Raw genomic sequence first — 13,726 nt, 5'->3', positions numbered from 1 at the left:
TTTAGTGGTCAAGTTACCTGAACTCCAGGCACCATTAGACCATTCGGATTTTTGACACCTACCAAGCTCCGTTCTGCTGGTATTCTCGGTCCCAAGTCATTTTTCCATTGGTTCTACACCTTGAGTAGATCGACTGATTGACAGGAGAGGCTGTCAACCGATTGGCCTGGATCACTTTCCCCTCGATAGGTTTAGGATTGTCCAGATACGTGAATGGAGTTGACCCCAGGTTTTAATAGTGGGCATACATGCCACAGTATCTGTATAACTAGTAGCGGTATTCTAGAAGGAAACGCTCAATTGGCATCCCAGCTAATGAAACTCAGTCGAAGGGACTGACGGAGCCATGGTAGACCTGTTTTGTTTTGTAGTGTAAGGAGCCAAAACCACATCTTAGACATCAGTGAGGGCAAGGTTTATAATGCCCATATTCGTTAATTTGTGTTCTCTACCTTGCTTTCGGACTGGAGATTCTTTCAAAGCCCAGTCCCTTCAGCCTTATCACCGTATCGCAGTGGTGTAGGAACCCCATACCTATCCATGCGTAGGTTCTCGCAAGTTAGTCACCCGTAACTAAAATAAGACTCGAGCATCTTTAGATTCATTGTGACTTCCTAAGGCCTAGATAATAATCATGGCAGCCATCAAATTGTGTGGCTGTGCTCTCGGTATTTCGGGTGATTGTTGCAGCGGTAGATATCTTTCTTGACCGAAATATATTTGGACAGTAAAAGCGAAACAACCCCCAAAATGTGCAAAGGATCAATGATTTAATACGGCAGTACGTCGAAAAATGACTCTTTCTGCTCCATCGCATGATTCGAGGAACATCTTAAACATTGGGGGAACTGCTGCTCACTCGCCTTTTCCGTACAAATGGAAAAGCCCATGCATGACGGTATTACCGAAGGCTACCTGGTGCCCCCACAATTTACATTCGAAACTTTGGGGTATGTACGATTTTGGTCTCATGATCGAGCTCCGGAGATGGAGTTTATGCATAATTACGTTAAACGTTGAGCTGGGATAATCAATAGGTGTTAGATTGGTGTTCGGCCAGCCGCTCGATATCAACAGTGAACTCGTGGAATGAGGAGTGAATGCCAGGTTCTATCAGCTGAACGTTCTCTAATGAAGGATCGAATGCTGGAGAGGAATATTTCTTGACCGCCAAGAATTTCCCTTTATCGTTACCCCAGATTAACAAGTCACTGCCGGTAATGACAGTGGACGAGAGATCGTCACAATCCGGGGTATTTCCAGATCATCCACCAACCACGGCCTCTCAGCCTAGCCAATTCCACCAATGACAACCATCCATGACATCGATCTTTTCCGAACGCAACATCATCCAGACTTGAATGTTTCACATACCTTCACGATGCAAGGTTCTGTACTCAGACAACGCATTCATACTCCAATAGACGCTGCGAGAGGCTCGTGATGGCATCTCCAGAAAGGGAAATTGAAGCCATAGACTCCGGGGTCCGAACGCTGAATCGGGGATTGGTGTCTTGCGTGCTACCAGTAGGAATAGTAGTGTTTGAAGTTTAATGAGAGTAATCAAATTCTATAAAACCTCTTGAGAAGTCGTGATAATAATATCCAAATTATTGAAACCACCAAGCTTTGGCTTTCTTCAAGTGATCACCTCTGACTTACACAAGACTTCGGAAACAACCAGCATCATGAAGTTCACTTCAGCCATCACTACCCTCTTTGCCACCTTGGCAGTTGCTTCTCCACTTGAGAGCCGCGATGCCCTCCTCAAGCGCCAAGCTGCAGAGCCTTGCACCGTCGGATACTGCACCCAGAACGGCGGAACCACTGGCGGTGCCAAGGGCTCGACTGTCACTGTCACTACAGTCGCCGCTCTCATCGAAGCTGCTAAGCGCACCGAGCCTCTCACCATTATCGTCTCTGGCAAGTTGACAGGCAGCGATAGAGTTCGACCTGCATCTGACAAGACCATCATTGGTGCTGCCGGAAGCTGTAAGTCAACGCTCCTGCTGTTGGGGTAGTCTGAGCTGATGATTTGTAGCAATCACTGGTGTTGGCTTCTATGTGCGTCGCCAGAAGAACGTTATTCTTCGAAACCTCAAGATCGCCAAGGTTGATGCTTCCAACGGCGATGCTATTGGTATCGATGAGTCTACTAACGTTTGGGTTGATCACTGCGACCTCTCCGGTGATCTGAGTCTTGGAAAGGATGATCTTGATGGTCTTCTTGACATTTCCCATGGTGCTGATTGGATTACTGTCTCCAACACCTACTTCCACGATCACGTAAGTTGACCTCGTTTCTAAGCCAAATATTGTTGTTTGCTGACTCTCGGCTTCAGTGGAAGGGCTCTCTGATCGGCCACTCCGACAGCAACGCCTCAGAGGACAAGGGCAAGCTCCACATCACCTACGCCAACAACTACTGGAAGAACGTCAGCAGCCGCCAGCCCCTGATCCGCTTTGCCACCGTCCACCTCGTCAACAACTACTGGGACGGCATTCTTCTCTCTGGTGTCAACACCCGCATGGGCGCTCAAGTTCTCGTCCAGAGCTCTGCTTTCGCCAACTCTGTTGAGCGCGCTATCTTCTTTGCTGATTCCAAGGAGACTGGTTATGCTGTTGTTGAGGATGTCAACCTTGGTGGTTCGGTCAACTCTGCGCCTAAGGGTACTCTTACTTCTGCTTCGCTTCCTTACAAGGTTACACTCCTGGGATCTGGAAAGGTTGCCTCGACTATTCCTGGTACCGCTGGTCAGAAGCTGTAAGAAGAGGTTTACGAGAGCGCTGGTAGCTTAGGGGAATGTTCGGAGATTAGCAAGATGCCATGGGCTTTGAAATCGGAGAGATTGGGTATGAAGAACAAATTGAACGATTTGATGGACATTGCTTCACTATTGCTTCGAACTCTATAGCCATTGATGCATATATCTCGAGAGCCCAAAACTGAGTTCAAGCACTGTATAATACCCTATGCACAGGATAGTGATAGAAGATGTAAGATTAATGGCCATATATGTGTAAAAGCGTTTCATCAAGTTGGAAGAAGAATAAATATCATAGCAAAATCCCTTTGCATCCCAAGCTCATAAGATCGGGGCTTGAACTTGGTTGACCTGATAATTCCCAACAATGAGATCCCAGTGTCTGACTATGATGATCGGTAACATACCGTAGCTTAACCAACCAGCTTAGGGCCAATGTCATACAGAGAAACATCATCCAGGCCAACAGAGAAAGTGACCTTCTTTCCAGTAGTACATCGAAGCCTCATTGTAATCGTAACATCCTCATCTATGGGCGTGAAATCGACAAAGAGCGGCTTGTATGTACCCAAGTCCGTAAAGTCGAGGCGCCACTGAGACAGGGACGTGCTCTCCTGCAGAGCCTGGATAACGCAGATGGTGCTTTCTTCCTTGACAGGCGCGGGAGTGTTGAAAACGGTAGCATAGGTTGTAAGACGGTAGAGTCGCTCGGTATCGAGACCGTTGACGGTTTGGTTCAGTTGATTGCCGCCGACGGCTTCGGAGTCATCGACATCGTATTGGCTGCTTCTTATTGGTAATGCTCTGGAACGGGTTATCGGGAAGACTTACACGTATTTGTTGCCGGAGCGAGCTCGCTCAGGGTCGTTCTTGATGTCACTGGTTCGAAGACTCCAATCCGTGTTGGGGCTATCCTCAAAGTCGCCGTTCTGGATGTAGTTCGTGACCTCAGGGGCTTCGGAGGTAGTTGTCGCAGCCTCGCTGGTAGCCGCAGAGGTGATAGTAGTGAAACCCGTAGTCGCAGTAGCGGTCCCCGATTCAGTGAAAGTAGTAACGAAAGTAACCGTTGTCTCAATTGCCGAGGTCTCAGTGGCAGTCGCAGAGTCGGTGCTCAAAGTCTCGACGCTCGTAGTTGCTGTAGTCGAGGGCAGACCAGTCGTAGTCGATCGATCGGGGCGGCACAGCGGACGAGCGCTAGCAGGGAGCAGCGCAGCGCCGAGAACAGCGGCGACAGAAATCCAACGCATCCTGAAGATTAAAGAGAGTAATGGTAGCGTTGTTGTATAAACGAGTGTACGAACGGCAAACGTTGAAGAGAGGAAGAAGATTCTTCTCGAAAAGGAGACTGCATTTTAAGAATTGGACCGGGCTGAGTTTTAGCTCCGGCCTCCCACATGACGTGAGGCACAGTTGGTTATTTTTGCATGCCAAGGCATTCATTAAGTGAGCAAAGCAAACATTTTGGTGAAGGGTACCTTGCAGGCGAAACAATAGTTTCGCGACTCTAGCCAGAAAGATGTTAAGATCCTGTCAACTTGAGTTAGCGTATCGTTGGTTCAGCTGTCATTTGCTGCAGGTGGTCAGCTAAATTCGATAGTTTCACCGGATCTCCAGGGGACAGCTCGGCGCTAAGGGCGTAACTGACGGGGGCCTAACCACTTTTAGGGCCTTAGATGCGTCGCTGACGGAGGCTTTGATAAGGATCGGCCCCTAAGCTGAAAATTGGGACGATAACCGATAAGATTCACTCAGGGGGTAACTTCAGCTTTTCTGAAATCAACGCTCACCCAGGACTGGCGATCGATGAAGCCGTTCAGTTTCCCTTTCGCTCTTTCATTCTTTCTTGTGAGCTCTTGCTTCTTCTAAACTTCTAAAAATCCCTTTGGGTTGGCGGTGGAGAATAATGCAGAGATCGGTCCAGAAAGTCATCATTTGGCTGGGAGCCATTTTCATCACCTACCATGTCTTTTCACTTCTGTTTTCCCGACGAGCCTCACAACCTAGTCACTCAGACCCCAATTTACAAAAGGCTCCCGCCAAGCTAAAAGGCGACCCGCTACGAGCCAAAGCGATAGTCGAAGCGTTCAGGTTTTCGTGGAATAAATATGAGGAATTTGCGGCACCTCATGATACGTTGTTGCCAATCAGTAAGACCTTTGAGGATGATCGGTAAGTCCATACCTTCTGAAGGAGCTGTGGGGCAGCTACTGACATGTCATAAGAAATGGCTGGGGCGCGACGGCGGTTGATGCGCTGAGTACAGCCATTATCATGGAGGACGCTGAGATCGTGGATAAGATTCTCAGACAGATCATGCTCACAGACTTTACTGTGACTGTTGTGCCTGATCAACCCATCTCACTTTTCGAAACGACTATTCGTTATCTTGGGGGTCTTTTATCAGGCAAGTATCCAACCTCAATACCAAAACCCCTCCTAACCATATAAATAGCATACGATTTACTATCTGGGTCATACAAACACCTCTGTACAGACATGTACTTGAGAAACAATCTGCTAAAAGCGGCAGTCATTCTTGCAGATAGACTCAGCGTCGCCTTCGACACACCATCCGGCATTCCCGACGATGAGATCATCTTCAATCCTCAGCTCCGTCGCTTCGGCAACATCGACAACTCCATCACTTGTTTCGGGACACTCGTCCTCGAATGGACTCGATTAAGTGATTTGACTGGCAACCAGACATACGCCAAGCTCGCCCAGAGAGCCCAAGATCATTTAATCCATCCCAAGACGAAGCAGAGTTTTACACTTCCGGGTCTGATTGGGACGTACGTCAAGCTCAAAGATGGCTACTTTGGTGATTATCAGGCTGGTTGGGGAGGTGGCTCGGATAGCTACTATGAGTATCTGATCAAGATGTATGCGTACGATTCAGTTGCTTTTGCGGAGTATGGAGAGAGCTGGATTCAAGCGGCCGAATCGTCCATGTTGTACCTGGCTTCTTCGCCATCAACAAGACCGGATCTGACGTTCCTGGGAGAAATGCGTGGAAACACCATGATCCCTATCTCAAGTCATCGTAAGTCTTTATCCTCACTGAAGCTATTGTGTAGCAGCCAGTCTAACATTTGCAGTGGCGAGTGTTTGTGGCGGTTCTCTAATCCTCGGTGGGCTACTTCTCCAGAACCAAACATTTGTTGACTTTGGCGTCAAACTCTCGGAGTCATACTATGAGGTCTATCGCCAAAGCCCCAGCGGTATCGGTCCCGAACTCTTCCGCTGGGTCGACGACGGCCGTCAGCCTCTGGCTAAGGCATCATCCAAACGTCTCCCCGCTCCAAAATGGCAATCCTTCTACGAGAAAAGCGGCTACTATCACACAAACGCTGAGTACATCCTTCGCCCCGAGACCATCGAAAGTCTTTACTACGCCTACCGCGCCACCGGTGATCGCAAATACCAAGACTGGGCATGGGAGGCATTTGAGGCATTGAACCGGATGTGTAAGGTTGAGGGAGGATATACGGGATTGAAGAGTGTTATGAAGACGAAGGATGATAAGACGAGGAAGTTTGTTGACAAGATGGAGAGTTTTTGGTTGGCGGAGACGTTGAAGTATTTGTATTTGATGTTTGCGGAGGATTCGGAGTTGCAGGTTAGGAGTGATGGGAAGATGAAGTATGTGCTTAACACGGAGGCTCATCCGCTACTTGTACGGGGAAGGTAGTTAACTATTTGAGACAGAAAGAAGAAATGACTGGTCATTCAATTCGAATTATCGCGCAGTGGTGTGCATGCCCGACCCGGTTGAAGCTTTAAACAGTAAAGCCGTCACGATTAACAGATCTTGACAATCACTGCAATGATAAGAAGCAGGAGACATCCAAGACTCTCGTTATCTCTCTGAGGGTCTAGTGTTATATCATGAAGCAAACAGATTATCTGAAAGCACCAAGGTAATCTCATGGATGTAAGTTTTGAATTCCTCGTCGTTAATCTGGCTTACCCTGAAGTCACTCGTATAGTAGCTCGGTATAGCCATGCAACTCTCTCCTGTAAAAATTCTTTCTTGGCACGCACTGTTAGTGCGGTGCTAGGAGCGGGATTTTCTGCAGGCCACGCGACCACACAAAAACTGCGGGGACGCTATCGGCTCCCTAACAGCAGTTTTCAGAGAAGGAATTTTGGAGAGTTCGCCTTCTCTGACAACACCTTTGTCGGATCTAATGGCGGCACCTCAGAACCAGAACGCCTTAGATATCGGAGGGCGATGCCCCGGGCATTCGTAGCGACATCCTTCCGATCAACGACGCCGATTGCGATGGGTTTTTCTCCTTTAAAGGCAAGCCGCACCGTCGGCCTCTGATCCCTTCCCGAGGTTTTTCCCTGCCGCCGCGACAGTCGACTACGAGCTACAACTTGGTTACTGGAGATTGTGGACTGCGTCAGCAGATGTAGTGATGCGCGAGAGAATTCTGGTCGGTGGAAAAAGTTCGACAATAGATTGCCCTCGAACCCGCTGACGGGTGACGGGCTTGAGAAATACAGCACCTTTTGTGCCATTGGTATGCTGGATGGTGAAGGAAGCGGGGTATCCTGTACCTAGCTAGCTCAGCACGTCTTTTGCTCCAGTAGGAGATTTGGCTTCGTTACAGCCACCCAGACGAAAAATACACATACATACATACATACATACATGGTATAGCCATGTTGAAGCTACTTATGGGTAGATCCGCCGAGAATAATGGGGGTTTTAAAATATGGAATCAAATCTCACGAGCTTTTCAAGCGTTGCGAAACGCTGTTTGGCTGGCATAATCAGTTTTGACCGGAACAGGACAGAATATCCGCGCCAGTTGAGTAATGCATCCATCGAGCTAATATTCTAGACGAAAGCAAAATCCTCACGCGCCATCTCACCCAGCAATTATGCATATCGCTATGCATACGTATTCAAAGCCCTACCCCGACAAACAGCATCCCCAGCATTGCACATGGCGCATCTGGGGTAAACCGCTCAACTCCCGAGGTCCCCCAATCAACCCGCCAAAAACAATCAACCACCTTACTTATCCAGTAATGATCACCAGCGCACATGATGCCTCGTATCCATCTCGAACCCAAAAACTTGCGATCCAGATAATCTTTTATCCACTACATTTTTGCGCGCGAATGGAGGCTCGGCGTTTATGCGGAGTATAACCTAAAAACATGGCGCGTGTAACGAAACATCTGCAGGGGTCGGTTTGCTACCCCAGAAGGGATGGGAAATGTCGATCCGGGGTAATAACTACCGAATGACGTTGAGAAAAATACAGTACAGGACCGTGCTATAGTTTGCCAAGAGTCAAAATGGGAATGATTGATGAGAGGTCCGTGGACTAATGGAGGCAATTGAGGACATTGGGTGGAGATCGTGAGGGAGCCAAGTTTGTTCAGTTTGGAAAGATGTGCGGTGTATATAAAGGACGACAGTATCGCGACCATTCATCTTAGGAGACATCCCCTACGGCTCTCTCATCTCTGCGCCAGGGCCATTGCCATTCTTCACCATGCTGCCCCGTCTTCAATCCCTCTCCCTAGCTCTCATCTCCCTCGCCACAGGCATCCACTCCCACGAAGCCCTCTCCTCCCTCAACGTCCGCAACCTCGAGGACATCCGCAGCCACATCACTCTCCCATCCACCTCAAACGGGCACTCCATCACCTGGCGCAGTAGCGATCCCTCCATCATCAGCCACGATGGTCTCGTGAAGCGCCAACCCACTACCTCCGACGTCCTCCTCGTCGCGTCCCTCGAAGTAGACGGCCAATTGCACGAGCGCGAGTTCAACGCTTCTGTTCGTCAGGCCGTTCAGCAAGATCCGTATGAAGCATATGCGTTTTCGTACTTTACGGGTAATTCGAAGCAGGGGGAGAATATTTATTTTGCGGCTAGTAAAGGGAACAATGCGTTGGATTGGCAGGAGCTTAATGGCGGACAGCCTGTTATTACGTCGAAGCTTGGAACCAAGGGGTTGAGAGATCCTTTTGTTATTCGATCTGTTGAAGGTGACAAGTTTTTCATGATTGCGACGGATTTGTCTATTGGCAGCGGAACTTCATGGGGCGATGCTGTCCGTAAGGGAAGTTTGTACCTTGAGATCTGGGAGTCGGATGATCTTGTCACATGGTCTGAGCAGCGACACGTCAAGGTTTCTCCCGACAACGCCGGGAATACCTGGGCGCCTGAGGCGTTCTGGGACTATGAGAAGAACTCATACGTTGTCTTCTGGGCATCATCGCTGTACAACACAGCTGATCACTCAGACAACTCTTATCACCGCATGCTCTACTCGCTCACCCGCGACTTCGTCACCTTCTCCAAGGCTGAGATCTGGCAGGACAGCAAGACCTCCCGGATTGACACCACAGTTCTTAAGTCTGGTAATTCATTCTACCGCTTTACAAAGGACGAGGCATCAGCCAGCGGCTGCACAGACATCATCCAAGAGAAGTCCTCCAACCTTCTCGCCCCCGTCGACGGATGGACCGTTCAAGCTACTTGCATTGGCAAAAACGCTGGTCTTCAAGCTGTTGAGGGTCCTACTGCTTTCAAGGGTAACGCTGGTGATGCCAATGGCGAGAAGTTTTATCTTTTTGTGGATGAGTATGGTGGTAAGGGTTATGTGCCTCTTGAGACTAGCGATTTGGATAAGCCGAGCTGGAAGGTCTCAGCGAGCTATAAACTCCCTACGAGCCCGAGGCATGGAACGGTTATTCCTATTACCAAGAAGGAGCATGAGAAGCTGCTGAGTGCTTTTGGTGCTTGATTAGATGATAGCTGAGAGGGAATGACAAGATAGATAGGCAATCCATACTATTTTCAATTGTAGTTTGCATGAGTCTAACTGACTTTGCGGACCGGCTTCCCCGATAGTGCAGCATGTTGCCCGCCTTGGCCATCCACCCAGCGCTAGCTACTTAGTTCACGGATGCAAACGAACCATCCGATGATCATCCCAATCGCATCATAAAACCCCTCATTCATGAACCTGTATCATGCGTAGTAATTCATGGGGTAAATATACCATGCCAAGGCTGCCGCAGATCACTGTAAGAGCTCCAATCACATCACTCAATTGTCCTGCAAACCCCTCAATCATGCAACTCGCCATCACTATGGATAAATTACAAACTCTCGTGAGATGGCCCTGGCATTGGGAGGAGCATGACGGCATTTTGCACGGAAATAATACTTCTCCACCAATACCAATTGCAGGTGTTGATGCATCGTCGGCATATTCGGGAGGGCATCCGTGATGGGCAGATCTGAAGCCCGTTTGCAATCATATATAAGATGTTCGGCCTTGCAGCGATTATTATGAGGCCTTGAAAGGGTATGCCGCAATTATGAAGTTGTCAAACTTCCTCCTCGCAGCCCTTGCGGCTAGCACTCATGCCCAAAATGTCTTCCCCCGCGGCACTCGTCCATCCAACATCCTCGACTCCCGAGCCCTTCTTCAAGACATAGTAACATTCGACGAACATTCCCTGTTCATCCACGGGGAGCGCGTAACAATCTTCTCCGCCGAAATCCACCCCTTCCGTCTCCCCGTCGCATCACTCTACCCAGATCTCTTCCAAAAAGTCAAAGCCATGGGTTTCAACATGGTATCGTTCTATGTTGACTGGGCTCTATTGGAAGGTAAAGCTGGAGAGTTTAGATCTGAGGGTGCGCTGGACTTACAGCCGTTTATTGATGCGGCGCATGAGGCGGGGATCTATCTCCTTGCGAGACCGGGGCCGTATATCAATGCTGAGGTTTCGGGGGGTGGATTTCCGGGATGGTTGCAGAGAGTGAAGGGGTTTTTGAGGACGAATGCTACGGATTATCTCGCTGCTACTGATAAGTATGTCTCGATGAGTCAAATTGGGGTCGCAACTAATTGAGTGCTCTCAGCTATGTAGCCCATGTCGCCAAGATCATCGCAAAAGCTCAAATCACCAACGGTGGACCGGTCATTCTGTACCAACCGGAGAACGAGTACAGTGCTGCGCAGGGAACGCCCTTCCCAAACCATGATTACTTGAAATACGTCAATGACCAAGTTCGCAAGGCTGGAGTTGTTGTGCCTCTTATCAACAATGATGCTTGGCAAGGAGGTACTGGAGCTCCTGGAACGGGACCTGGCGCTGTCGACATTTACGTAAGTTCTTTTATCGACTGAGAAATGTCCTGACTAACCTTTGTAGGGACATGACGGATATCCTGTTGGATTTGACTGCGTAGGTCTGTCAGCGCGGATACGTTGATGGTGCTGACCAATTACAGGCAAACCCCTACACATGGCCGAAGGATGGCCTTCCAACGACATGGCATGCCGAGCATGAGAAGATCAGCCCTAACACGCCGTACTCAATCATTGAGGTGAGTATGCATAGCCCCTGGGATAGATGGCGACTGACAGTTTGTAGTTCCAAGGTGGAGGTTTCGATCCACCAGGTGGCGGCGGCTTTGACAACTGCTATGAGCTCACCAACCACGAGTTCGCTCGCATCTTCTACAAGAACAACCTTGCTGCTGGTGTTACTATCTTTAATATCTACATGGTATGTACTATCTATGTAGGTTCAGTATGCAGTGGATATAGCTAACGGCATAGACTTGGGGCGGCACGAACTGGGGTAATCTTGGCCACTCCGATGGCTACACTTCTTACGACTATGGAGCAGTGAGTAATTGGGCACGAAACGATGCATGGGAATTTTACTGACACGTCGGTAGGCTATCAAGGAAGATCGAACAATCACCCGCGAGAAATACTCCGAGATAAAGCTCCAAGGCCAATTCCTCCGCGTCTCACCAAACTACGCCATCGCAGAAGCAAGCAACTTCACAACCACAAAATACACCGACAACAAGAACATCGCCGTAACAGCTCTAACCACCAAGAAAGATGATGCATTCTACGTCGTACGCCACGCTGACTACCGAACCACCGATTCAGCATCTTATAAGCTCAAAGTCAAGACCTCCACTGGAACTCTAACCATCCCTCAACTTGGCGGATCTTTGTCGCTGCATAGACGAGATTCGAAGATCCATGCTGTGGATTACCCCGTTGGCAAGTTTAAGTTATTGTATAGCACTGCTGAGGTTTTTACGTGGAAGGTGCTTGGGGATAAGACTGTTCTTGTGCTTTATGGGGGTGCTGATGAAGTTCATGAAGTTGCTGTTAAGGGACAGGAGAAGGTTAAAGTTGTTGAGGGTGATGGTGTGAAGATTGAGAAGAAGAACGGAGCTGGGGTGTTCCAGTTCAAGACTAGCACCAAGCGTCGTGTTGTGCAGGCTGGATCTCTTTACATCTACCTCTTGGGTAAGTCTTCGCACGTCTCTTAGATGGCTTAGCTGACATGTTTAGACCGCAATGCTGCGTACAAGTACTGGGTACCCACTATCCCAAACAAAAAGAGTGGAGAGTATGGATCTTCCGTGATGAACCCCGACGCCGTCATCATCAACGGCCCATACCTCGTCCGTTCTGTTGCTGTTGAAGGCTCCAAGCTTTCTGTTCAAGCTGACTTCAACATCACTACACCAGTTGAGATCATCGGCGCACCAAAAGGAACATCTCGCCTGTCTATCAATGGCAAGGACACTTCCTTTACCAAGTCTAAGCTTGGAAACTGGCTTGTCAACCCAGAGATCAAGCTTCCCACCGTCAAAGTTCCTGATGTCAAGTCATTGGATTGGCACTACATCGACGGCCTTCCTGAAGTAAAGAAGGACTACGATGATTCCAAGTGGCGCACGGCGGATATCAAGAAGACTCTCAACTCGAAGTGGCCTCTTAACAACTCCGTCTCACTGTACTCTGGTGACTATGGCTTTAACGCTGGTGCACTCATCTTCCGCGGTCACTTTACAGCTTCTGGGTCAGAGTCCAAGCTCAAACTGTGGACGTTTGGCGGACGCGCTTATGGAAGCTCAGTCTGGCTCGATGACAAGTTCGTCGGGTCCGTCACAGGCGGGGGCAACAACAACAACGACACGTCAACATACAAACTTCCCAAGACCGAAAAGGGTAAGAAGCACGTCGTTACAGTCATCGTAGACAACATGGGCCTGAACGGAAACTGGGTCCCCGGTGTCGATGAGACAAAGCAACCTCGTGGAATTCTCGACTGGCACATCACCTCAGATTCTGGCAAAGAGACCAAGGTATCAAAGTGGAAATTGACCGGCAATCTCGGCGGCGAGAATTACAAGGACAAATTCCGCGGTCCCCTCAACGAAGGCGGCTTTTTCTTCGAGCGCCAAGGCTATCATCTCCCATCCCCTCCGCTAACCTCCTTCAAATCCGGATCCCCCTTCAAAGGGCTTTCCAAGCCCGGCGTGTCATTCTACACAGCCAAACTTCCCCTCAACCTCCCTTCTTCAACACACGACATTCCTCTATCATTCACCTTCAAGAACAACACCTCCAGCACAGGTGCGTACCGCGCTATACTCTACGTAAACGGTTTCCAATACGGAAAATACGTCGCCAACGTGGGACCCCAGACAGTCTTCCCTGTCCCTGAAGGAATCTTGAACTATAAGGGTGATAACTGGATCGGTATCGCGCTCTGGGCGTTGGAGAAGAGCGCTAACGTCGATGGGTTGAGCTTAACGGCTGGTGTTGCTGTTCAAACCGGTCGAAAGCCTGTGAAAGTGGTCGAGGGGCCGAAGTATTCTAGACGCCAAGATGCTTATTAGTGAGGGTGCAACGTTTCAATTGGTGGCGCCGTATAAGGTTCTGCTATCTTTAGTGCTCACAGGGCGTTCGGCCCTACGGTATCATCCGTGACCAATTGAGGGTGCCCTATTCCTGTTGGAGAAAGTGTCTTTCCCCTTGGAGACGAGTGTGATTTGCGTGCCTTGCTGTGAAGGAAATTCGCCAAGGCTTGCGTGGCCTTCGGCTTGGAGATGCCGTGATCTCCACTGCGCCAAGTGATGATTTCCTGTGTGATGC

The 13,726-nt window shown here is 49.2% G+C and overlaps 5 protein-coding genes across 6 annotated transcripts; 4 read left to right on the top strand and 1 right to left on the bottom strand.

Moving 5' to 3' along the window:
* The first annotated feature begins 1,520 nt into the window (after positions 1–1,520).
* Positions 1,521–4,122, top strand: FOXG_11739 (pectate lyase plyB). The gene is made up of 3 exons (XM_018391468.1): positions 1,521–1,992; positions 2,042–2,286; positions 2,343–4,122. Exons 1-3 carry the CDS (start codon positions 1,689–1,691, stop codon positions 2,766–2,768), a joined length of 975 nt encoding a protein of 324 aa, XP_018250110.1. The 5' UTR covers positions 1,521–1,688; the 3' UTR covers positions 2,769–4,122.
* Positions 2,799–4,176, bottom strand: FOXG_11738 (uncharacterized protein). 2 transcript variants are annotated; one of them, XM_018391467.1, is made up of 3 exons: positions 3,597–4,176; positions 3,173–3,548; positions 2,799–3,116 (listed from the first exon to the last, which is right to left on the bottom strand). In XM_018391467.1, exons 1-2 carry the CDS (start codon positions 4,010–4,012, stop codon positions 3,179–3,181), a joined length of 786 nt encoding a protein of 261 aa, XP_018250109.1. In that variant the 5' UTR covers positions 4,013–4,176; the 3' UTR covers positions 2,799–3,116; positions 3,173–3,178. The 2 variants fall into 2 exon arrangements, with proteins under 2 accessions (XP_018250109.1, XP_018250108.1); XM_018391466.1 differs by having other exon boundaries at positions 2,799–3,548.
* A 371-nt stretch (positions 4,177–4,547) lies between these two features.
* Positions 4,548–6,504, top strand: FOXG_11737 (uncharacterized protein). The gene is made up of 4 exons (XM_018391465.1): positions 4,548–4,934; positions 4,988–5,169; positions 5,218–5,808; positions 5,864–6,504. Exons 1-4 carry the CDS (start codon positions 4,669–4,671, stop codon positions 6,454–6,456), a joined length of 1,632 nt encoding a protein of 543 aa, XP_018250107.1. The 5' UTR covers positions 4,548–4,668; the 3' UTR covers positions 6,457–6,504.
* Positions 6,505–8,092: 1,588 nt separating this feature from the next.
* On the top strand, positions 8,093–9,671 carry FOXG_11736 (uncharacterized protein). Its single transcript, XM_018391464.1, has one exon. It carries the CDS (start codon positions 8,282–8,284, stop codon positions 9,539–9,541), a length of 1,260 nt encoding a protein of 419 aa, XP_018250106.1. The 5' UTR covers positions 8,093–8,281; the 3' UTR covers positions 9,542–9,671.
* Positions 9,672–10,014: 343 nt separating this feature from the next.
* FOXG_11735 (beta-galactosidase) lies at positions 10,015–13,625 on the top strand. Its single transcript, XM_018391463.1, has 8 exons — positions 10,015–10,621; positions 10,672–10,918; positions 10,965–10,997; positions 11,044–11,139; positions 11,187–11,321; positions 11,375–11,443; positions 11,497–12,088; positions 12,134–13,625. The coding sequence occupies exons 1-8, from the start codon at positions 10,122–10,124 to the stop codon at positions 13,468–13,470; spliced, it is 3,009 nt and encodes a 1,002-aa protein (XP_018250105.1). The 5' UTR covers positions 10,015–10,121; the 3' UTR covers positions 13,471–13,625.
* The last annotated feature ends 101 nt before the right edge of the window (positions 13,626–13,726 follow it).

The sequence above is a fragment of the Fusarium oxysporum genome, chromosome 10 (genome assembly GCF_000149955.1).
Source record: "Fusarium oxysporum f. sp. lycopersici 4287 chromosome 10, whole genome shotgun sequence".
In the NCBI taxonomy this organism is placed as follows: domain Eukaryota; kingdom Fungi; phylum Ascomycota; class Sordariomycetes; order Hypocreales; family Nectriaceae; genus Fusarium; species Fusarium oxysporum.
This window is presented reverse-complemented; position numbering and strand designations above follow the sequence as displayed.